This window comes from Lagopus leucura, unplaced genomic scaffold, assembly GCF_019238085.1.
Source record: "Lagopus leucura isolate 7727_CA_CO unplaced genomic scaffold, USGS_WTPT01 Super-Scaffold_100001, whole genome shotgun sequence".
In the NCBI taxonomy this organism is placed as follows: Eukaryota; Metazoa; Chordata; class Aves; order Galliformes; family Phasianidae; genus Lagopus; species Lagopus leucura.
Window position 1 is genome coordinate 34,538,389 of NW_024962262.1, and position 23,227 is coordinate 34,561,615.

The 23,227-nt window shown below is 42.6% G+C and overlaps 2 protein-coding genes across 3 annotated transcripts in view; one reads left to right on the forward strand and one right to left on the reverse strand.

Moving 5' to 3' along the window:
- CLDN10 (claudin 10) overlaps positions 1 to 12,869 on the forward strand; it is a 62,407-nt gene extending 49,538 nt beyond the window's left edge. For both annotated transcript variants that reach the window (XM_042867841.1, XM_042867840.1), the window contains exons 2-5: positions 6,486 to 6,647; positions 6,795 to 6,876; positions 11,722 to 11,829; positions 12,510 to 12,869. In XM_042867841.1, coding sequence (XP_042723775.1) covers positions 6,486 to 6,647; positions 6,795 to 6,876; positions 11,722 to 11,829; positions 12,510 to 12,624 — 467 coding nt within the window. In that variant the 3' untranslated portion in view covers positions 12,625 to 12,869. The remainder of the gene's footprint in view (positions 1 to 6,485; positions 6,648 to 6,794; positions 6,877 to 11,721; positions 11,830 to 12,509) is intronic.
- Positions 12,870 to 16,067: 3,198 nt separating this feature from the next.
- The window catches only part of DZIP1 (DAZ interacting zinc finger protein 1), a 35,052-nt gene continuing 27,892 nt past the window's right edge, over positions 16,068 to 23,227 (reverse strand). The window contains exons 17-20 of the mRNA XM_042867912.1: positions 22,536 to 22,738; positions 20,342 to 20,472; positions 17,345 to 17,516; positions 16,068 to 16,685 (exon numbers count right to left, since the gene is read on the reverse strand). Of these exons, the coding sequence (XP_042723846.1) occupies positions 16,603 to 16,685; positions 17,345 to 17,516; positions 20,342 to 20,472; positions 22,536 to 22,738 (589 nt within the window). The 3' untranslated portion in view covers positions 16,068 to 16,602. The remainder of the gene's footprint in view (positions 16,686 to 17,344; positions 17,517 to 20,341; positions 20,473 to 22,535; positions 22,739 to 23,227) is intronic.

The following is a 23,227-nucleotide window of genomic DNA, read 5'->3' on the forward strand; positions in this document are numbered from 1 at the left end:
GGGAACCGAACGCTGCAGCCCGCACAGCGGGCAACTTGCCGCCAGTTAATATGATAGCTTCGGGAGAAAGAGTGAAAGTGCGGCCGGCCCTGGTTTATAGCCTCAGGAGTGGCTGTCAATAAAGGGAGGAGAGGTTTTTAAAATAATGGCACCTTTTCCAAGTTTCTATGGTCATAAAGGAATAAACTATATAGCCTGCCCGTGGCTTTGATATTCCAAAAAAAAAACCAACAACAACAAACACGGTTCTGCCTCCAGGGCACTCCCTGCGCAGGGTCCAGGGCTGGTCCACTTCTTGGGAAAGTTCGTTGAGGAAACATCTGCTAGTGGGACACTGATGCTGTTACAGCAGGGATTAATGCTGCCATTAAGCAAATGAGTCCCAGTATCAGAAAACCTTGAATCCACCCTCAGGACGTGCAAGAGGTCAGGGTGCAGGCAGCCTTCAGGCATCTGTGCTTCAGATGCTGCCTGTGGATGGAGGAGTATTGCACCCAGAACCCCTCTGCCCCCACCCCATGGTGGCAGAGAGCTTTGCTGATCCCACAGCGGAGTGGATCAGTGGCACCACTCAGGGGCTTGGTGTAGGAACCAGTGTTTTCCAGGCTTTGGTGAGGAGCTGTGCTCTGTGAGGGAGCACTGCACGATCACTGCTGAGTGTTGGACCCGTGGCATCCGTTGTTCAGCTGCTTGGTTTGCAGTGGGTGGATCTGGTTTTAGAACGAGAGAGGCAAAGTTGCAAACAAAGTATGTGGGAATGTTTAAAATCCTCACCCCCCACCCACCCAAACATGAAAAAAAGAAAACAGCAAAGCCCCTTTTACTCCCCACAAACCCAGTTCAGACCTAGAAAACGTTGTGTTCTGGGTGACATGTCCCAGTTCTCCAAGAAATGAGTGTCTGAGGCAGTTGTCTGTGCAGGCGTGCATCTGGCAGAGTATCTGAATCCACATCTGGACAGGGCTCATCCCATCCTCCTGACAGAGGCTGTTTGATAGTTTGGCTTCAGTGTCCTTGATCCGTGTCTTCAAGTGAGGCCAAGATACTGATGTGCAGGCACAGTAAAGGAGACGTGGGATGCACATACAGCAGTGTGACCCCCAGCACAGGGTAGGCCAGCTGAGGGTCTTGCTGCAGCCAGAGCTGCCTCTGGGCTATTGCCTGGCCCCAGCTCTGCTCCTCACAGCAACGGACTCTGCTGTGAACCTGTGTACCTTCTCACCCTCACCCTTCCCTGGTGTTGCAGTATGGCAGCTCAACCTCAGATGGTGGACCCAGGGAAAGCAAAGAAGGACAGATCTGGTGCCCATTCTGTCCCAATAGAGCAGTTCTTGGTGAGCAGAAGCAGCAAACCCTATAGAGCATGCTCCATTCCTTGAAGTGGTGGGGCAGGACTGGAGAGATGCTTGGACCCTCCTGTGGGGTGCAGGAAAAGGGCTCCCTTCTTCCGAAAGTGTTGTAGCTTGGGTTAGGAGTAGCCAGGGGTCACTCCCTGTTCCCAGTTTCTGATGTGCATCATGGAGTGCAAGTTCCTGGCAGTGACATGGCAGCAGGGCAGCACTCACAGCTTTGGGGCCATCGCACTGCGCCACTGGCCACTGGAGAAAATTACCTGTGTTCCTTTCCACCTTCATGCATTCTTGTATAGTAAACCTGGCCAACCACTGTTAAGGGCTGGCCCCTTATTACAGACCCCATGTTTTGTGTGTGAGCATAAGTATTCTTGCAGGACTCAAATCATTTTGGGTTTGCTTTTGCTGGTCGTAGACACAAACTTGGTAGTGAAACCGCCTCCTATTGCTGTATCCGTTACCGTGTTCTCAGCAGTGTATCCAGTGACCTTTAGAAAGAACATAGCTGAACAAAAATTTACTTATGATATAAAAGAAGGTATTGGAGCTTAGAAAAACATACAAAGGCAATGGGTGTGTACTTTTAGAAGGAACCTGAGCTGTATCTGTAAGGTAACCACTGCTACTTCACATGATGCAGACTGCAAGGTGCCGCTGTGGGTATTCATTGTGAAAGTGGCAACCCCCCGTAACAGTATGCAGATGTTTTTGTGAGAATCATACAGTATGAATGTGTGAATTCCTCATAGCTCCTTGAGAGTGTGAGAGGCAAGCATGAGAGTGGAGAGGCAAGAAAGATGATAGCCCAACAAGATTAATTTGAATGCAAGACAAAACACATTTGTTTGAAAAAAATACTTGAAATAGGTTTCTCTTGGAATGCTGCTAAACATGACTTTATGAGTAATACATGTTTGTCTACTTGTCTGTTTCAAACATATGGCTTCTCGTTGCTTCAGAGCTTTGTTTGGGTGGTCAGTGCGTACATGACAAGGTACCAGCTTCCTGTAGATGCTGATGAAAGTATGCATAGCACATTTTTGGGAAGGAGACAATCTTTGGTAGTAGAAGATTCCCAGTCTCTGCATGATGAACCTTGGTTCTTGCTTTCCAGGAAGCAAAGAAAAGGTGCAGTTACATTCACAGCTGTAAGTGGCCTGTTTTATCCTAGGTCCAAGCAGTTGGGCTGAGTTTGATCCTGAGATTGATTTCACCCTTTTACGCATGCTTTTGCCACAGTCAGCTTGGTAGAAGCAACAAAGCCTTCTACTCTTCTATGTTTTTGGCATAGATGATGACCATTTCAGTTATTTTGTTTTAAAAATGTGTGGCAGTTGGATAATTGCAGTGGTGAGCTGAAACAAGTCCCACTTCACTTGGCCTGCAGAATTTGGTGAAATATTTAGTGAGGAAGGTTATTCATTCAGCAGAGCTGAGCCGTGCTCCAACTCATGCAATTATAGTTGAAAATGATTTCTGTTGAGTGAGTTAATCATTTCTCGCTGTCTCACCCCCTCTACCTATTTTAAAGCTGTGTATTGACCTTCAGTAACAACTGAATTTCAACCATGTTGTTCCGAGCATATGCTGGTTATTTTGGTTGGGGTGAATATTTATTACTTCTCCTCGGAGGCTCAGGCATAAATAAAGGTTTAGAGGACCTCTGGGTGGATGTGTTCATGGTTCAGCACCTTAATGTGTCAATTAACTACTAACGGTGTCAATAAATTGGACCTGTCAAAAATAATAGTTACCTCACCAGTTTGCATCTCCTGCTTCACCCGGGTGCTACTAGAAATACGTTGTATGGAAAAGTAATAAAGACAAATTTTTCCATGCCTACTGTAGCAAAATTAGCGAGGGCACCGTCTTCAGACTTGGGCCTTTATAAACTGAGAGAGCTACATTTTGAAGTCTTACCAACACTCTTTACCTACTGACATCTTTTGGGTTTTGCCTGAGGGGGAAAAAAACAAAGGAGTAAAGTTACAGAATTTGACACAGAAGAAGTTTTAATTATTGCTGGAATTTGAAGCAAGCTGTTTGGGAGTGCAATTTTATTTCACTGTTGAGGAAACAGTTTACTTAGCAGTGGTAGTCATCTCACCTGGTATTAGATAACCACCAAATAGCTGTGAGTCACCCTTAGGCTCACTTTACAAAGCTTGCAGAAAAAAATTACGTGTAATTAATATGATCTATTGTAGATATAGCTCTGTTAGGATTAGGTGAATTATGCCTTAGAAATGCCAAGTTTTATAAACTGGTTGTACAGTCCAGCGAACATCAAAAGGTGTGCTCTACTTTTTATTTTCTTGCAGATCCCAATGAAAAAGTAAAATATCTTACATAGGACCTGTGAGAGGTGCTCAAGGCAGATGGTAATCTTTAGATGTGGTTTCGTATATCTTCAGTCTGTAATTCTTCAGCTGGATTTGTCTCAAACCTTGTCAGAATCCCTATACTGTAGGATGTTGTGGTGCTTCTCTTTTCCGTTCAGTGGTATTTCGGGTGAAAGCATCTCCTTTGTATGCCATAGGATGATGTGATTTTTGATTACAGGTTTAGGGATACAAGAGGGACCTACTCAGAGAGACACTTGTTATGGTTCCTGACTCAGGGCTGGAGGCTCTTCAGTGCTGAGTGGAGAAGGAGAAGATCAGAAGCAGCAGCAGTTGCCTAACTAAGGTTTCAGGAGAGCAGAGGAAGAGCTACCCTTTTTCTTTCTGCTACAGCACTGGGAAGTACTACTCTTCACTTACATTCAAGAGGTTTGGAGGTACAGCAACGTGCCACTAAACATTTCTGCTTGAAGCCTTTTAACCTAGGCTATTTCACAATTACTAAGGGAAAATATAAGCCTTATCAAATTATTCTGCGTCAGTGTGCTAATCTGGAATGGGCTGCTCAGGGAGGTGGTTGAATCACTGTCCCTGGAGGTGCTCAAGAAGCGTTTAGATGTGGTACAAATGGACACAGTTTAGTGGGGAAATATTGATGGTGGGTGGGCAGTTGGGCCAGATGATCTTAGAGGTCTTTTCCAATCTTGGTGATTCTATGATCCTATGATTCTAGTAGATAGACTCAGCACAACAGAAAGGAAAAAAATTGATTTGTATGCAAATAGCAAGATAATTTTTCAGCTCAAAGCTTGAACGTGGTAGTAATACTGAAGTAACACCTCATTAAGGAAAAATATTTTGAAGTGTGTTTCTGTAAGAATGAAACATTTCTTCAATGTCTTTTATCGTTTATTTTTTTTTCTAAAAATACAAATTTTTAGGTATTATTGCATATAGACGATAAGGGCTATTAACGTAATTGTAGATATCTAAAAATTAGAAGTCAACTCTGAGCTGGTTACCCCATGTTTCATTTATTATCAGTAGTGTAATAAAGGTTTCTCCAATGGACAGCTCATCCAGCTACCGTAGGAGTGTGTCTTATAGTTCAGACTTTAATTTTAATGACTGTGTTAGACACCTGAGCAGGCATAAATGGCTCTCAAATTCCAACATGAGAGCCCTATGACAGTTACGGTTATTAAATTGTACACTGCATTTAGCAGGATAGGTTACAGAATCATGTTATAGGCATGCAGATGGATGTAGATAAATGCCGCTGGGTTTTGTTCCAAGACATGCAGTGAGCACCTGAATTCTGTAGGACTGATAAAATGCAGTGTTAGAGAATGAGAGAATGGCTTGAGTTGGAAGGGACCTCAAAGATGATGATCTAGTTCCAACCCCTTGCCATGGGCAGGGTTCCCAACCTCTAGATCAGGCTGCCCAGGGCCTCATCTAACTTGGCCTTGAATGCTTCCAGAGATGGGGCATCTTGTGTGCTGTGTCTTATGCAAAGTTGTGAAGCAGTGAGTTTTTTTAAACATTGTTCAAACACGGAGTCGTCATCCTGAAGCTGATATTCCTCCAACAGCAACCAAAGCGAATGCCGCTAATGAATGTGGAAGAAGGGCAAGCACCTGTGATGGCCTTTTGCAGTTCAGGGACCAGCCAGCCAGACACACATTTCTTCTAACTGAATTTATCCCATCTCTTTTTGCACCTGTGTACACTTCTAGCATCCAGATAGCCTATGGAAAAGAGTCCCACAGCTTCATTGTATGAACAGTAACACCTTTTGGTTTGAATCTATGGCCATCTGTTTTCATTGAATGTCCCCTAGTTCCTGTTCTAATAAATTAATTTTCTACATATTAAGGGCTTTTATGCAGGGTTTTTTTGTTTGTTTGTTTGTTATTCTGTAAAAGTAGGTGTAATAAGCAATGGAAACCTGGCTTGGCTCTCAAGATTTCCACCCACTGGAGATCAAAGAGAAAAGAATGAACGCATGAATAATGGAAGCGCATTTCCATTTTAAATGAGATGTAGTAGGTTATGGAGAAAAACATCTTGTGACAGTTACTCAGCTGTGTAAGACTGTGGCGTTCCACGCAGTGGACAGTACTGTGTGATTATCACAGTGTTTAACTGTGAAAGAAGAAAAGGACAGGTAATCTCTTGTCCTGTGGGAAAGTCCAGCTGCTGGGCGGTTCGGTTTGGAGCAGGCAACACAACTGAATGCAGTGGCAAGGCACACGTCCAGTAGTTTGCTTTATCTGAAGGATCACTGCTATCCATGACGCTGAGAATGTATTTGGACTCCTTGCATAACAACGATCTTCTTAGCTGATCCAAATGAGATCAGAGTGGCACGTCCAGCCAGGCTCACCAGCCTGCTGCCGCTCCTATTGCATCTATGGCACATGCACATACAAGACTTCATGCGCTCTGAGAAGCTCTGCAACCTGTGACAGGCACTGTGCTCTTCAAAACCCAGCGGTCCAGCCTCTTGCTGATGCTATGCTCAGTGCCACAGGATTATTTCTTCCAGCTCTGATTGCCATAGTATGTTTCTTATGTGCTGGGCTCACATGGCGATGCCCACTGGAGAACACTGTCATGCCATCGCCTAGAAGAACACGCTCAGTAATCAGGTGGCATTACTCCAGCCAAGGTTTGATTCTGTTTGAAATAACTAATTAATGCCTGTTCCTGTGTGTGATGAGGGAAGCTGTAGTGAAACCCGGTGTGGTCCGTGCCCTCACATGTATCTTACCCCTTCTCATTGCAGGTTACATCCAAGCCTGCAGAGGACTGATGATCTCCGCTGTCTGTCTGGGTTTCTTCGGTTCCATTTCTGGACTGGTTGGGATGAAGTGCACAAAAATCGGCGGCTCTGATAAAAATAAAGCAAGAATAGCTTGTTTAGCTGGACTGATTTTCATACTGTGTGGTAAATATACCTTACTTCTCTAAGTTTGTGTTTTTGGAGTCATACCAGAGCTTTGCACACACCGTTCTACGCCACTTCATCGGCTTCAGGGTGAGGCCCAAAGCTTCTCTGCCCATTCCACTGAATGGTTTGTCTTATGCTTTTCAGGGCTGTGCTCCATGACTGGTTGTTCCCTGTATGCACACAGGATTACGTCTGAGTTCTTTGATCCTACTTATGTTGCACAAAAGTAAGTACTTTCCTATACCCATAAATCTTTTGAAAAAGTATACCTTAAGTTTTGTGCTGCACGCCAGAACCCATTTATACAGGAAGCAAATGCTTCTCCTGTTGGGCAGAAAGGGAAAGTGGGATGCAGTTTATTTGATCATGTTTTCCAACTGCAGTAACTGTGCTGAAATGTAATGAGCTAACACCTCTCTGTAGAACGATGGGCCTGTAGTCTTTGTGCCCAGGCTTATCACAGCTTGGTGGGGCTCTGCAGCACTTGTTCCAGAGCCTACTGGATTGGAGTAAGCTTACGTTTATGTCAAAGGTGCAAAAAAGGCATTTCACAAGACAGAGGCACTCATTAGGTGCATAATTCCATAGGAAAGGAAGAAAATAGTTTTGATAGAAGATAGTTTCCATAACAGTGTTGAGGAGTGCATGATCTTAATTCCATTTGAAGGGATTTTTTTTTTTTTCCCCGACATATTTTCAAATCCAGATGGCTAAAACTTGGATCATAAAATCACAGAGTGGTTTGGGTTGGAAGGGACCTTAAATCCCATCCTGTTCCAACCTCCGCTGTGGACGGGGCTGCCACCCACCAGCTGAGGCTGCCCGGGCCCCATCCAACCTGACCTTGAGCACCTCCAGAGATGGGGCATCCACAGATTCTCTGGGCAGCTGTGCCAGTTCCTCATCATCCTCTGAATGAAGAATTTCCTCCTAATATCTGATCTAGATCTCCCTTTTTTTTAATTTAAAACCACTCTCCTTTGTCCTGTCGCTATGTGAGTAAAAAAGCAAGACATCCTCCTGTTCATAAGCTCCCTTTAGGTACTGAAAGGCTGCAGTGAGGCCTCTCAGGGGCCTTCTTTTCTCCAGGCTGGATCATGAACCTTTTCAAAACCCATGATCATACAAGACTAATGTCAATGCTTTGACTATACATTATGTAATTGAACATAAGGAAAGAACTTGTGCTTACTGAACAGCGGAATCCTTACCAGAAATAGTCATCCATAAAGACTCTCCTTAGAGCTGTGAATGCTTAGAACTTTCAAAGGCAGCAATTCATTCATGAGCCAATGTTTGAATTTTGGAAGCATGTTTTATCCACCCAGATTGAAAACATTGGCTGCAAATTAGAGCATCATAGGCTTTCACACTGTGGTTTCTTACGTAATGTAAACTTATCTTTAAAGAGAAGATTTTCAAAACGTTCTTTATGTTGACTCCAGAACATGTCAATCACTGGATATAAATTTCCTTGAGATCCAAGTAATGTATCCTGAGCCTCTCCCTTACTTTTTGATGGAAAGAAGGCAGTTTAACTGACTAAATACCTTTAGTTGGTATCACGTTTGCAGCAGGGCTGACGCTGCTTCTCTTGAAAACAATTTCATAATACTTTCCTCCATAATTCTCCTATAGTTTCAGCTTGTTTGATACGTTAAGGACAGGATCCAAAGGCCACCAAAAGCTACAAGGATGTGAGCTACTGTGAAGAAAATGGAGTCTGGCTATGCAGCCACAAGTTAATTATTCATCAGGCTTGCTGTTTTCAGTGAAAAATACTTCGGCTGTTGCCAGAATTCCCTTTCCTTCATTGTGTTCCTGTACAGTTTGGTTGGGAAAAAAACAGGCAAAGTTTTACTGTGAACAAATGAGAAAATAAAGGTCATAAATCATCTTTTGAAGAAATTACATTTTTTCCTGAAAGAAATAGCATAGCACAACTGCCAGCACACATAATTGCAACTACAAAGAAAACAGTGGAGAGGGAAATTGTAATTGGACTTGCACATGGCGTGCATGAGGTGTAGCTCATGCAGTGATCTTATGTCAGATTAAGATAAAGGTAGCATTTGATTCCTTTCTCTCTAAGTCAATACGAAATTTATAGGAGCAATTTATTTTGCTGCCTTCTGGGAACTCTTACTTTGATGTACCTTGCAGAAGCATTGAATATGCCTTGCTAGCATACTGTTGGAATTTGGCTTTTGTCTTCACTGAGAGAGGTTGCTGCATTGGTTTCAGCTGTTCACTGCTTGCTGCACATTTTCATCTGTCGTTATTCTGGTGGTGTCCAAGAGAGGCTCGAGATACTGTTAGTGGAAAATGTTGGGAAAACATGGGATGTTTAGCATCCTTGTAGCTGTCTTTGGATGGCAAAGAGGTGCCCTGAATGCGTACATGTGCAGGAGGAATCAGAGAGCTCCCCAGAGACACTTCTGATATGAATTTGTGTATAGCTGAGAAATAACGGTTACTCTAGGATACCCTGAAGTTAGACTTACTTAGAAAGAAGTCTTACACAGGATTTTATGTTCCAACACAGTAGTTTGATTACGGATGTAACACTGCTCCAGAAGTGTTCTTTGACCGCACACAGTAACACAGAGACTTGGTGACTCTGGACACCTTGGTGCTGGATTTCATTTATCTTCAGACATATCTAGTAGAAAAAAAATCTGTGCATCTCTCTGATGCACTGCCTTGCTTATGTTACTTCCAGAGCTCATCTTCAGAGACTGTTTTGTCACTTTACTACTTCCAATAAAAGCTGTGCTAGCCTTCATCCTTTTTGTCCATTGCCACAATTTGAATTCATGAGCATCATCGTTCTTCCAGATGAATAGGCTGAGTTTATCCAAACAACCTGACCGACTTCCCTTTTTTGGAGAGAATCATTTCCCCTCGACCTTCTTTTCTCTGGATTGGTGGAGTTCACACAGACCCCCTTGGCACTGTCCTGCTGTCACATTGCTCCGAACCTGCTTATCATTTTCCATAAATTGTAAGAACTAGACATTTAAAATATATATTTCCATTGGATAGGTGTGTTGATTTGCTGGGTGGTTAGGTTTGTTCTGTACGTACGTCCCAGAGTGCACCCAGTTGGCTAATGAAGCTATAACTGATTTGCTTCATGGTCCCAACATATCTGATAACCAGGATGTTTTCTTTACTGATATTAATGCTTACTTTTGTCTCAGGAATTCTGCCTCTTTGGATTATAATAAAATATCTGCTCCCAACCTGGGTGAGTGTAGCTGGAGGTAGCTGTAGTAGGTGGGGGCTGTGTGAGGCTTTGGAGACTTTGGAGTGTGGCTACTTTGAGCCTTACAGGCAAGAACCATAAAAACAGAAGACTTCCTTTAAGGGTTTTAATGATAAAGAGAGAAGGAAAAAATAAGGAATAGAGAAATTTCTTCTCCTCATATTAGTACTTTTTTTCAAGAGGCATCAAAGTACAGGGTGTTTTTAATCCAATCTATATTGGATCTTGGAAGGTGGGGTAGGATTGACTTCTTGGCTACTAAAAAAACCTGGAAGACTGGATTAGATAAAATCCAGGGAGCCATACACAGGTTGACGTGCAATTGAAAATTCCTTGTAAGCACCAGTGTATATCAAAAAGTCTTTTATCTGTCTGAAGATGTGAAGGAAGGACCAATTAGGCCAGCTCTGCCACTCATTAACATGGCATACCGCCATCACCCAGGAACGGTCTATACATGCCAACTGCTTATGCATGTTATAATAAATGTTGCTTAGAAAGTACAAACAGTCCCAAGACCAAAGGCTGGGTTCCATGCCTTCACTTCCCAACTGTTACGAAAAGGGCAGACCACCTTTTTCTACCCAATTAAACCCAATTTAATATTGATCTCTGTCCAACTGAGGAGCTGCAAGAGGGAAAGTGGCAATTGATTATCTTGTATGACTCACATGAGTAGCGTTTCCCATGTTTTAGGCAAATGGTCTGTCTGTGGAGTTGTTACAGCAACAGCCTTCCTGGGTCTGGGTCCAACTGTGTCCTCCAGCACCCAGTGCTCTGCGCAGGCTTCTGAGGGGTGCCCAGCTGCACACCATGCACCGCGCTGTGCATGGAGGCATCCTCACATGGGGCTCACACTGTGCCACTTCCCATCTGTGCTCATTGCTTTGATCCACCTCTGTTGGAGCACACCGAAAAAGGCACTCGAGGCTGTGATTCAGCAGGTGTACTTTGGAGTCGAGTGCGTATTTCTTGAGTGCTGACTGTAATGAGATCCTGGGTGATGAACTCTGATGCAGATATCTGCTTTCAATCAGAGAACTCCCAGACCTTGAACAGACAGAAATCTGCTCAGTCGTCTGAAAACTGTAGCACAGAGGTGAAATAATTTGAATGAAAACTTCATGTAGTAGTGGAGTCACTGTCCCTGGAGATATTCAAGGACTGTATGGACGTCGCACTGAGGGATGTGGTTAGTGGGCATGGTGGAGATGTGTTGATGGTCAGACTGGATGACCTTAGAAGTCTTTTTCAACCTCAGTGATTCTAGGAATCCATGATTGCACCTGCCTATGATGTATATGTATACAAACATCATGTATGCTCAGTCCAGGGCATGGATGTGGAGAGGGAGAAATGCAGAGAGATGGAGGGGCGTGTTAATCAGAGCTGTAGGCAGTTGCTCAAGTCATGGGGCTGAACGGCCTCAGAGGAAGACTCACTGGAAGCTGCAGTCAGGACTGGGATACAGTGAGAACAAACGTGCATTGTTTCAAGGGGATGGGAGCCATACAATATAAAAGGGGGCCAAAGAATCAGAGCCTCTCAGCCATCAGTCTTGAAGAGAGCTGGGAGGCAAGGCGACCCAGCTGGCTGCAGCAGTGTGCCATGGGACAGATCTGCCTCATGTGCATGAGGGAAATAATGGAAAAAATCTAGCTGAGCATCACAGCTCAGCTGACTTTGCACGAAGAATGTCTGTCAACTGAAAAAATATATATGAAGAAAAAAAAATCAGTTTTTCTACTCTGAAAAAGAATGTTAAATTAATTCTCTGTTAAATGCATTTATTAACTCCTGTAGGTATGAATTAGGAGCAGCTTTATTCATTGGATGGGCTGGAGCTTCACTCTGCATCATTGGTGGCAGTATATTCTGCTTCTCAATAGCTGAGAACAGTAAATCTTCAAGGTAAAATCCAAGTTGCACTTAATGAAATAAATCAACATAGCACCTTTGTACCTGCTGTATGTATGCAGTTTGATTACTTATCAGAAACACTTTGCTGTGAGGTCAGAAAAGGATTGTGTGCTTGAAAGAAAATAATGGGATTCTAGGATAATTTTCTTTCCATCATTCATGTAACGAATGTAATTAAGAAAAGCTACTTTCTCAGTACAAATACTGGTATTATAAATACTTGATACATTTGCTATAGCCGAAAAAAATTCGTGCACAGATGGAGGAGGAGTGTTCAGGGATCCTTACATGAATTGACAAGTTTCTTTATTCCCAAATCATCAGATAAAAAGGGAACGAGCTGGGAGAAGAGGGATGGTAGTAAAGAGGCATAGCTGGAGGAGTTACTGCTCACCTAATGTCTGCTACAGCCTCAGTATTTCATCTGATCTGGCACCGGTTTACTTGGCTGTGAATGAGGAATATCAGTCTGTATCAAGGGGAATTACAGGAAACGCTGGAGGGGAAATTGAATGAGAGCACACAGGGGAGGGAGGTGTCACCTGCCTCCAGCAGGAGGAGCTTCACGTTGCCATACCTTCATTCTAGCCTTATAGCACTACAGTGCTTGGATAAGGGATGTTACCAGTCTGTGAGATGACTGTAAATGGCTGATTCTCTTCTCTTTGCAGGAGAGCGTATGCATATAATGGAGCCGCATCTGTGATGTCGTCTCGTACAAAGGTTCACAACAGTGTCCCAGACCAAACCTCACCAAAGCACTTTGACAAGAACGCTTATGTTTAAGTGTACTTTTCTAAGATACAAAGCCAGTTTAAAAAATGAGTTTGTATGTTTCATTCAGGGTGATTTCCCCCCCCCAACCTCCCCAAAACACAATGGAATTACCACTAAGACAATGAATTTGTAAGGTATTATCTTGCCGCTTTTTCCACGTTGATGTAAATTTTATTATATTTTAAGATTGATGTTTGTATTATAAAGTTTATACCTGCAAATCATGCATTGATGCTGCTTTCTAAAAAAAAATAAAGAGGGTATTTACAGATGCAGTCTGTCGGTTGCTTTGGCAATGGCAATTGCATGCACTGTATTTACTGTTGTGCATCGCTGCAGCTGATTCTCAGATGGGTTCAGTGCAGGACAAAACAGTCATATGCTGTGCAGGTTAATATGTAGAATGTCTCACCACTGATCAGCAGAGACGTTGGAATTGCAGAGGACATTGTAACTCTGTTGCCAGGCAATGGCAGTCAATGGGAATACACAGGCTCTTATCTCCTTACAATATTGCCAGGAGTGTGAGAAAGTCAGTCACTTCAGTGCCACAGGAATAAGAGCAAGAGCCTGGGTAAGGTGGAAATAAGTATGTAATCTGGGGAGCAGCACAGTGTAATCAGGTGCTAAGGAGAGTCAGGGCACGATGTTACGGAAACAGTTACTGGAAAGGGACTCACAGAGTGTGAGATGAACGCACACGTGATGGTGACCACATCACGGGGACAGAAATGGAGAGAAGCTGCAGCCTTGGGGGCATTCTGTGGCAGGCAAGACAAGCCTCAGAGCCTCCTACACTCTGAGCTTATTCCAACCCTCTGGATTCCTGTCCCACGCAGCACTCATCTGCCTGGTGGCACATCACTTACATTCCCCTCTTCTAGAATCAGAACCACAGAATATCCTGAGCTGGGAGAGACCACAGGGATCACTGATTCCAGCTTCAGGCTTCACACAGGAATGCCCAAAATCCAACCCCTGTATCTGAGAATCCAAATTCTTCCATGAACTCCAGCACTCGAGGCCGTGCCCACAGCCCTGTGCATCCCGTTCCATGCCCACCGCCCTGTGGTGCAGCCCCTTTCCCTGACCCCCAGCTCCCCTCCCCTGACAGCTCCATGCCGTTCCCTCAGGCCCTGTCGCTGTCACACAGAGCAGAACTCAGCGCTGCCCCTCCGCCCCCTGTGAGGAGCTGCAGCCGCCATCAGGCCTCCCCTCAGCTCCTCTGCTCTGGGATGAGCACACCCAGGGACCTCCTCATGCAGCCTGTTTTCCAGACCCTTCTTTTTTGCTCTCCTTTGGGTGCCCTCTAATAGCTTTATGTCCTTACATGGCAGCCTCAAAGCTGCACGCAGTGTGGAGGTGAGGCAGCACAGCACAGAGCAGTGCGGTACAATCCCTCCCCTCACCCAGTAGCAGTGCTGAGCCTGATGCACCCCAGGGTACGGTTGGCCCTTTGGGCTGCCAGGACACACTGCTGGCTCGTGTTCTACTTGCTCAACCAGAACCCCAAGGCCCCTTTCTGCTTGGCTGCTCTGCAGCTTTTCATCCTCCATTCTATACATGTACTCAGTGTTGCCTCTCTCCCAGGTGCAGAACCCAGCACTGGCCTTGTTAGACTACTCACAGTTGGTGATCACTCGGCTCTCTGACTTGTCAAGATCTCTGCAAGGTCTCTCTACCCTTGAGGGAGTTAACACCTCCTCCCAACTTAGTGTTGCCCACAAACTCAGTATGCCTTCAAGTCTTGCAACCAAGTGATTTACAAAAACATGGGAGAACTGGCCCTAAGATCAAGCCTTTAGGGAACCACACTAGTGACTGCCCACCAGCCTGATGCCACCCCATGTAGTGTAGCTCTTTGAGCCCAACCCATCATGTAATTCTTCACCCATCATTTGATGGATTTGTCTAGCTACACACTGAGCATTTTGTCTAGAAGGATACTTTGAAAAACAGTCTTGAAAACCTTGCTGAAATACAAAAGCATGACATCAACTGACTTCCCTTGGTCAACTACGTGGGCAACCTGGTCATAAAAGGATATTAAATTCATTGAACAGAACTTTCCGCTCCTGAACTCATTGGCTGTGACCATGACAGCACTGTCTCTTCAGATGTTTTTCAATGGCTTCCAGAGTAATCTCCATAAACTTGCCAGGCACCGAAGTGAGGCTGACATTACCAAGGTCTTCCTTCTTGCCGTTCTTGAAAACTGAGACAATGTTTGCCAGTTTCTAGTCCTCAGAGACCTCTGTACATTTCCAGCCATTGAAAAAGAAATGAGAGAACTTGCAACAGCATCAGCTCTTTGAGTACCCTGGGATAAATCCCATTAGACCCATAGACCTATATGGCTCCAACTGCAGGAGCAAATCTCATTCAAGTTCAGGATTAGCTGGGAGTTTGTTATTACCTACCTCTGGGCTCTGGGAATCCCAGAACCCACCATCAGTATCGAAGACAGAGGCAAAGGAGGCATTAAATGTCTCTGCTTTGTCAACAGCCCTACTTGTGAGGTAACCATCCTCACCACGTAACAGAGTAATGTTACCTCCGGTCCTTCACCATTAACGTGTATAAAAAGTCCTTTTGTTTGTCTCCCACAGCGCTGGCCAGATTCAACTCCCATTGAGCTATGGCCACATAAATTTTCTCTCTACAGCAGCAAACACCACCTCTGTAGTCCTTCCTGACCTGACTTCCAGTGGCCATACCCTTTCTTTTTCCACCTAATATAGATCTCTGCCCAGCCAAGCCAGCCTTGGCTCCAGAGTGGCTGCAAATAACCGGGTTAAGAAACTGAAGAAAGAACAAGAATGGAATACCAGGTGGCTTGCATTGGGAATGAAATTCCTGCAGTGCTGTCATAGTGCAGCAGAGAGTACTAAAAAGAACCATTTTGGATAATCTTGATTACAGCAGTTCAAAAACTCAACTCATCCGTTTTCTGTGCCTGTCTACAGAGATGTCATGAGTGTCAAGATAACATTTATACAATGATTCAATAAAGAAGGTCAGAGATTACAAATCTCTGTTTCTAGACTAAGATGCTAAAATTAGGCAGAAACTCAGGTCTGCCATGAGGTTTGAACAGATGCCCCCTTAGAATCTCACCACCATAGCTATTTGGGGACAAAGGTGTGAAAACAAACAGGAGATACTCCAATTTATTAATGGCACAGCAATACAGAAAATTCTGTATCTGACACCACCTAAAATACACTGGAATTACAAAGTCACTCGTGGCTCTTTTTATTTTGCCTATTTTTGAATTTAAGTCAAAACTTCACTGTGTCTTCTCAAGAAAGTGGGCACACAACAAATATGGATGTATGTGCTCAACTGAAGGTCATTATTTTTCCTTACAACAGATTGAAGTGTTTTTTTGCTTTTATGTTAACTAAGAGTTGATTCTTATATGGGTGGAAAGGGTAACTTCACAAATAGGAGGCATTTAGTAATAACTTTTATTTATGAGGCCTTTTTTTCCCCCTTTGGCATTTACTGTAAACCATGTTAGAAACTTAACATTTAATACATGGAAACAGTCTATTTGAAATGCTCACCATTTTCTATAAAGTTTATGATAAAATACAAGAAAATATGCATTTAAAAAAATCTTACAAAGTAATACTCTGCAGTAAATTCTGTTCACTGGTGAACAGGTTTTCTTCTAAGACCAGGTTTGGTCTTTAAAGTAAACATTAGAGGCAAAATCTTCACCTCAGCGAAATCAAGGACTTTCACCACTGACTTCACAAGGAAGAACAATTTTCTCAGTTTCCAATACTGATGGCCAGCGATGTGCATATGAAAATTCTCTGTACAAACTGAGGACTGAAAGACACAAGAGCTCTGTAAGCAGTATTCATTGTTGTCACTTGAACAGCATGAGAAATGAGCAGGAAATACTTGATGATTTCAATTACATTTTCAAACTCAACAGAATCCAAAAAGCAGCACCTCCCATCAGGAATACAGCTATTATATATCTGAAGAATCACTCCAATCTGTGACGGTGACTAAGCTGCTTTTTAATGTGCTTGTATTATCAGCCTCACGAGGACCTGTCAAAATAACAGCAAAAACAACAACAACAACAACAAAACATTAACACTGTTTGGAGGCATTTTTAATATACAGTTTTCTATCTATAAGAATCATGCTGTGTGAGCAAATATCTCACGAAGTCCACAACTTCAGCCACTGAGGAAATTATAAATGTTGGTAATAAGAAAACTCTTTGTCATAGAATAACGATGCACAGCACAAACTCAGTGCCAACATTACAATTCATGTTATTTTTAAAGAGAAAAGTCAGCATGCAGTTTTAGCCTTTAAGCACGCTGAAACGGTAGAACTAGAAGCTGCTGTGTGAGATTGAAGCCATTTCCTTACCACTGGTTCAAATAATATCACAACCCAGCAGAACACCTGCAGAAGCATCCTGAGTGAACCTCGCAGCTGATTATCATTCTCAAGACCTGCCCATAGCAGAGGGATGGAACCAGGTGATCTGAAAGATCCCTTCCAACCCAACCCATTCTATGTGTTTTAAGATCCCACGCTTAAGCTTCCTGACAGCTTATATATAAATACCACACACGTTTTTTTTCCTGTACTTCAGTATATGGTATTTTACAACGTGTAATATACCATACTTAACGTTTTCCTCCAGGTGTGCCAGGCACTTAAGATTTATAACGTAAAAGAATGACTGTGTTACCTTCCTGTTTTGGCACAGTCTTCTTTGGAAGACCCCACGCATGTACAACAGATGCGGCATTTGACTCATTTTTCTGAGCTGTTGATCCCTTCTGACCACTGTTATCTTTCATCAACAAATAGTCTTCTTCTATAGATGAGACATCCCAGTCATCTTCATCTACTTCCGTGAACTGATGGAGATAAAATGTGCATTTGTTTCTGCCTTTCCCAACAAGATCCTCTGAGATCAGGCTCTCCAAATAACTAAATAAATAAGTAGGCCTTGAAGAAAAATACACTGGTTGCCCAGCCTCCGTGACACCTAGCGCCATCATTGTAACTTCCACGTTTCAATAACTTATACATTATATACACATATTAAAAGGGTTCTTTCTTCTGCAAAGTTGTTATTCCAATGAGACGGAAAATCCTTTAAACATTAGAATGAATACTGCTTACACAGAAATAGAGACGCTGTGAGAGACTATGAGACACTATGATACCATGCAAGGTTGTACTTGAGTTTGCTATATAAGCTTTCTGTATTGACACTAAAAAAGTAATGCTGCGATAAAGGCCATTTTAATCTAAAACTCATTTATTTAAAGGGAAAATTAAAGAATTAAATTTAAAAACATGGTGCTCAAAATTGAAATATGTATTCCTCCAAAGACCAACTATCAAGTATACAAGTTTGATTACTTTTAATTAAATGATGGATTTGCATATCGAGTTCACAAAACTGTCAAATCAAACAGATTAAAAAGGCACGGACCTGCTGCCTTCGGGTTATTTCATCAGCCTGAGAACCAAATATCGTCATCCACCTTTGAAAGAAGAGCTACAGCATTTCCCCATTTGCCAGTCAGTGGGGATTCAATGGAATTAGCCATTATTCCAGAGCTCACCCATAGTACGATAAAGATCATTTCTCACAGAGTTATAACCTTGTTTCACTACAGTCTCTGTTACAATAAAATACAGGAAGTGCTTCCGCTGCACAGAAGAAAGGTTCCAATAATATCAGGAAGCAACCTAAGTTACGTTCATACTGGAGAGAAATCCACAAATATGAACACGTAGTGTGTTCTGAAAAAAGAAACCGGAGTAATGCTGGCTTTTTTGCAACATAATTCAAATTTTTTACATTCGTAACTGTTGCAAACAGCTTTTCAGGAGCTGACAGATTTGTGTGCTGTATTATTCACATCCCAGGATTCAACATTTTGCTATTTCAAATTATCTGCATTTGGAGGGTGTGGCAGTGAGAAAGTCAGAGTCACGCATACTCAAAAAAAGTGTTTCCTCATTCGCTCAATCTTAGCTGACTTTAAAGTGCAAAATAAAGAGAAAACAACCAATTTCAAACACAGTTCAGTATTGATCGAGTGTAAAATAAATGGTCCCAGTCAAAATTACTAGGCAATTTTTTTTTTTTTTTTTTTTTTTTTAACTCAAAGACTCACATCAACAAATCCCATAACTCATACAGTATGTGGTAAACTCAGATAATGCTTGTACACCTTCAGATAAGCACAAAGTCCCTCAGATGTTCCTCAAGGATGTTCTGGTAAAACATGGGCCTTTGTTAAACACGACAGTGGATGTATTAGAGAGGTATTATAGTATGGTGGGTACTGAGAATGACCATTAGCAGCTATTACTACTTAAGCCTCCTTATGCTAATAAAAAAACAGACCTTGAGAGAAATCACCTAATTGATGGCATTCTGCACATATATTTTTAGGCACCTTTGAGAATCCTAAGTAAAATGTAGAAAATTACCTTGAACTTGCCTACATTTAAATGTGGAAATATTAACCTGAAGATACACACGTTCCTATATAATTAGCAAAGAATGCAAGGTGGGTGTGTTCTTTTGTAAAGATTCCAGAAACAAAGTAGCAATCCTTGCCCTGGGTTCATAAACTCATTTCTAATTCATTAAATCCATACCACAACATGCCACTGTATGTTCTATTTTAAATGAATTACAGCAAAATTACCTTTGCTGAACATAGATTTTAAGGCTTACTTTGCTATAGCTTTTTGCTCTTAAGCCCACATTTCCTAATGCAGGGGCCAAACACTTACAGATCGTTATTAAACTAATGCCCCTAAATGTTACTGTGCCTGTTTTACGGTATCATATCATCTGGCTTTGCAGAGAATTTGAAAATAACATTAGACCTAAAACTGCATTTTAATTGCCATGTCTGATTTGATAATTTTGACCTTGGTATGATGTGCAGCTCTCATACAGTCAACGGACAAGTTAGGTGTCAGCAGTGGCAACTGACAGCACCCTACCATTACACCTGCCATTAATACCATCACCCCTTTCTGGAATAGAAACTGGAATAGAAGCCGTAAGGTGTTGATTTTATTATGGATAACTGGATTTTCAGTAATCATTATTTGTTTATTAACAGCTAACGTACATGAATGTATTTGCTTGAATGATAGAACTAGTATCTGGTCATCTGCTTCAATAACCTACTGCAACTGAAACTGCATTATCTGCTGCTGACTTCTGATTTGGAGCAACTTTTGTTCTTACTAAAAATTGTTCAAGTAAAGATCAATGTGCACCAAGTGACTTGCTGATTATAAAACACAATAGTGAGGGGAATTCTGGGGTTTTACTGGGGGATAAAGAACAAGTTACGTTAGAATTCTGATTGTGAACACATGTCATACTCAGTGAACCAGTATTGAAGTCTAAGAAAAGTATGATTATTAACTATGTACAGAAAAACAAAATACCAAACTCAAAAGTACAATCTGTCCTCTCATTAAAATGCCATTTGAAGTTCCCTATTAGATAGAGCTCTAGAATTAAAAATACTCTAGGATATTAGATTACCCAAAAAGATTACTTAGCTGTATCTCCAAAAACATCTTTGAGAATTAAGATCCTCACCAATACAGGTTTAACATGAAATAAATGTAACAGATCTTGCTCAATTACTTAATATTCAGTTCAATTACTTAATAATGTTATTAAAATTAATACCTTGGGTTCTTGCACCTCTTCTTTCTTAATAAATGCTTGTGCAACATCTATCCCTCCGGCTGGCCTGCTCTTATTTCCGTGGTTAGAAAGGCTCTTTCCAACTTGTTCAGTCAGTTTTTGAATAACAGCTCCTACAAGTTCATAAAAAACCATTACCTCACAATTTTGATTCAAAATGCAGGCATGATAACTGTTCTTGAGGCTTCACTGTAAATCTCCTGAAAATCTACAAAGTAAAAGCCTGAGAAAGACTGTTTTGGAAAAAATCATAGAATCATCATAGAATCACAAGGTTGGAAAGGACCTACAAGATCAACTAGTCCAACCTTCTACCTATTACCATTACTACCCACTAAGCTACTAAACCATATCTCAGCACCTCATCCAGACGCCTCGTGAACACTATCAGGGATGGTGACTCCACCGTTCCATTCCAATGCCTGACCACTCTCCGAGAGAAGATTTCCTTATGCCTAATCTATATCTCCTCTGGTGCAACTTGCAGCCATTTCCTTGGGTCCTGTTCGCTGTTGGGGAGAAGAGGCCAAATCCCACCTCATCACAACCTCCCTTCAGGAGTAGAGCAGAGTGTGATGACTCTCTCCTGAGCCTCCTCTTCTCCAGACTGAACAGTCCCAGCTCCCTCAGCCGCTCCTCATAAGACTTGTGCTCCAGACCCCTCACAGCTTTGCTGCCCTTCTCTGGACACGCTCCAGGACCTCAATGTCTTTCTTGTAGTGAGGGGCCCAAAACTGAACACAGTACTCGAGGTGCGGCCTCACCAGTGCTGAGTACAGGGGGATGATCACCTCCCTGCTCCTGCTGGCCACAGTTTCTAATGAAGGCCAGGATGCCGTTGGCCCTCTTGGCCACTTGGGCACACTGTCAGCTCATGTTCAGCTGAGCATCAACCAACACCCCCAGGTCCCTTTCTTCTTCACAGTCATCCAGCCACTCAGCCCTAAGCCTATAGTGCTGCATGGGGTTATTGCAGCGATTGTGCCATTAGCAAAGGGCAATTACTGAGGGTGCACTCAATCCCCTCATCTAGGTCATCAATAAAGACATTAAACACGATAGGCCCCAGTACTGACCCTTGGGGGACACCACTTGTAACGGGTCACCAGCTGGGCTTAACTCCATTAACCAGTGCCCATTGGGCACAGCCCTCTAGCCAGTTCCTCACCCTTAGAAGGGTAGACCTGTCCAGGCCACAAGCAGCCAGTTTCCCCAGGAGAATACTGTGAGAGATCGAGTCAAAGGCTTTGCTGAAGTCTAGGTAGAATACATCAACAGCCTTTCCCTGGTCTACCATTCTGGTCATACAGTCACAGAAAAAGTTTAGGTTGGACAAGCACAACCCATGCTGGCTGGGCCTGATTCCCTGGTTCCCTGATTCCTCTCTCCCACGATGATTTGCTCCATAACTTTCCCTGGTACTGAGGTCAGGCTAACTGGCCTGTAGTTCCCAGCATACTCCTTACAGCCCTTCTTGTAGATGGGAGTCACATTGGCAAGCCTCCAATCCTCTGGGACCTCTCCAGGCAAGCAGGAATGCTGATATGTGGTGGAAAGCAACTTGGCAATCACCTCTACCAGCTCCCTCAGCACCATAGGATGAAGTCCATCCAGTCCCATGGACTTTTGACAGTCCAGATGGAGGAGGAGCTCTCTAACTGTCCCTACCTGAATCACTGGGGGTGTATTCTGCATTCCATCCCAGACTTCCAGATCAGGGCATAAAATGCCCTGAGGATAACTGATCCGACTATTAAAGGCAGATGTAAAGAAGGCATTGAGAACTCAGCCTCTTCCTTATCCACAGTGGTCACATCCCCTGTTGCATCAAGTAAAGGATGGAAATTCTCCTTGTTTCTTCTCTTACTGTTAATATATTTGTAAAAGGACTTCTTGTTCTCTTTTACTGCAGTGGCCAATCTGAGTTCAAGCAGGGAGTCTCATGGAAGCACAGATTGTATCTTTCTCCGCATGCATTCACCTACTTGGTACTCATGATTTTATTTGACATCTCTAAGCATTACAGTAACATAAATACATTACCAAAAGAACAAATTGCATACAAATACACATACATAAGATACACACTCTGCCTTTTTTAACACAGGAATATTACCATAAAAAAAAAATCATGCACAGCTGTTACAACATACATATATGAAAGAAGTGAAAATACCTTTTGAAGTTTTGACAGGTGTTCCTGTTTCTTCAGTTTCACTTTCCTCTGTCCCATCCAGATCACTTTTGTCAGAAGCCATCTGAAAAGCACTGACTTTGCTGCTCGATGTTTTTGACTGCTTTTGCAACAATTCTCGTGATACGTGCAACTGTTTGACATCATCTTCATCTGCTTCTTCCTCTGAACTGAATGGTGGAGTTCTAAACAAAAACACATAAACCTGAGCACTTGCTGAGTTTCAGTGACTGCACTGACATATACATCTTTAAGATTTGTTGTATTTTCCTTTACAGTAACACAAGCATTCTCCATATGTAGAAGAAAAACAGAACTCCCATAAATTACAGCTATCCATAAAAGCACTCAAAAAGAAATTCTGCTGCTAAGTAAACTCAAGAGGTTATTATAATATATCTCTTATATTTTGAGATCTCAGAGATCTCTTATCTCTTAGATGTGATTATTTCCGCCTATGTAACTACCTTTACAAAACCAACACACCAACATATAAAAACTCTTGCCAAGCAAACAACAATAGGCTTTCCTGTGAGAGCAAGGTCCAGGGCCATGGAATTTGCACCACACAAGTTCTGTTATGTATTCTGTATGATGAAAATAATTTAGGAATTTTCCATAACAATTAAGTTAATCAAGTTAGAATAACTGTAGAGTTGGTAATTAGATGTTAA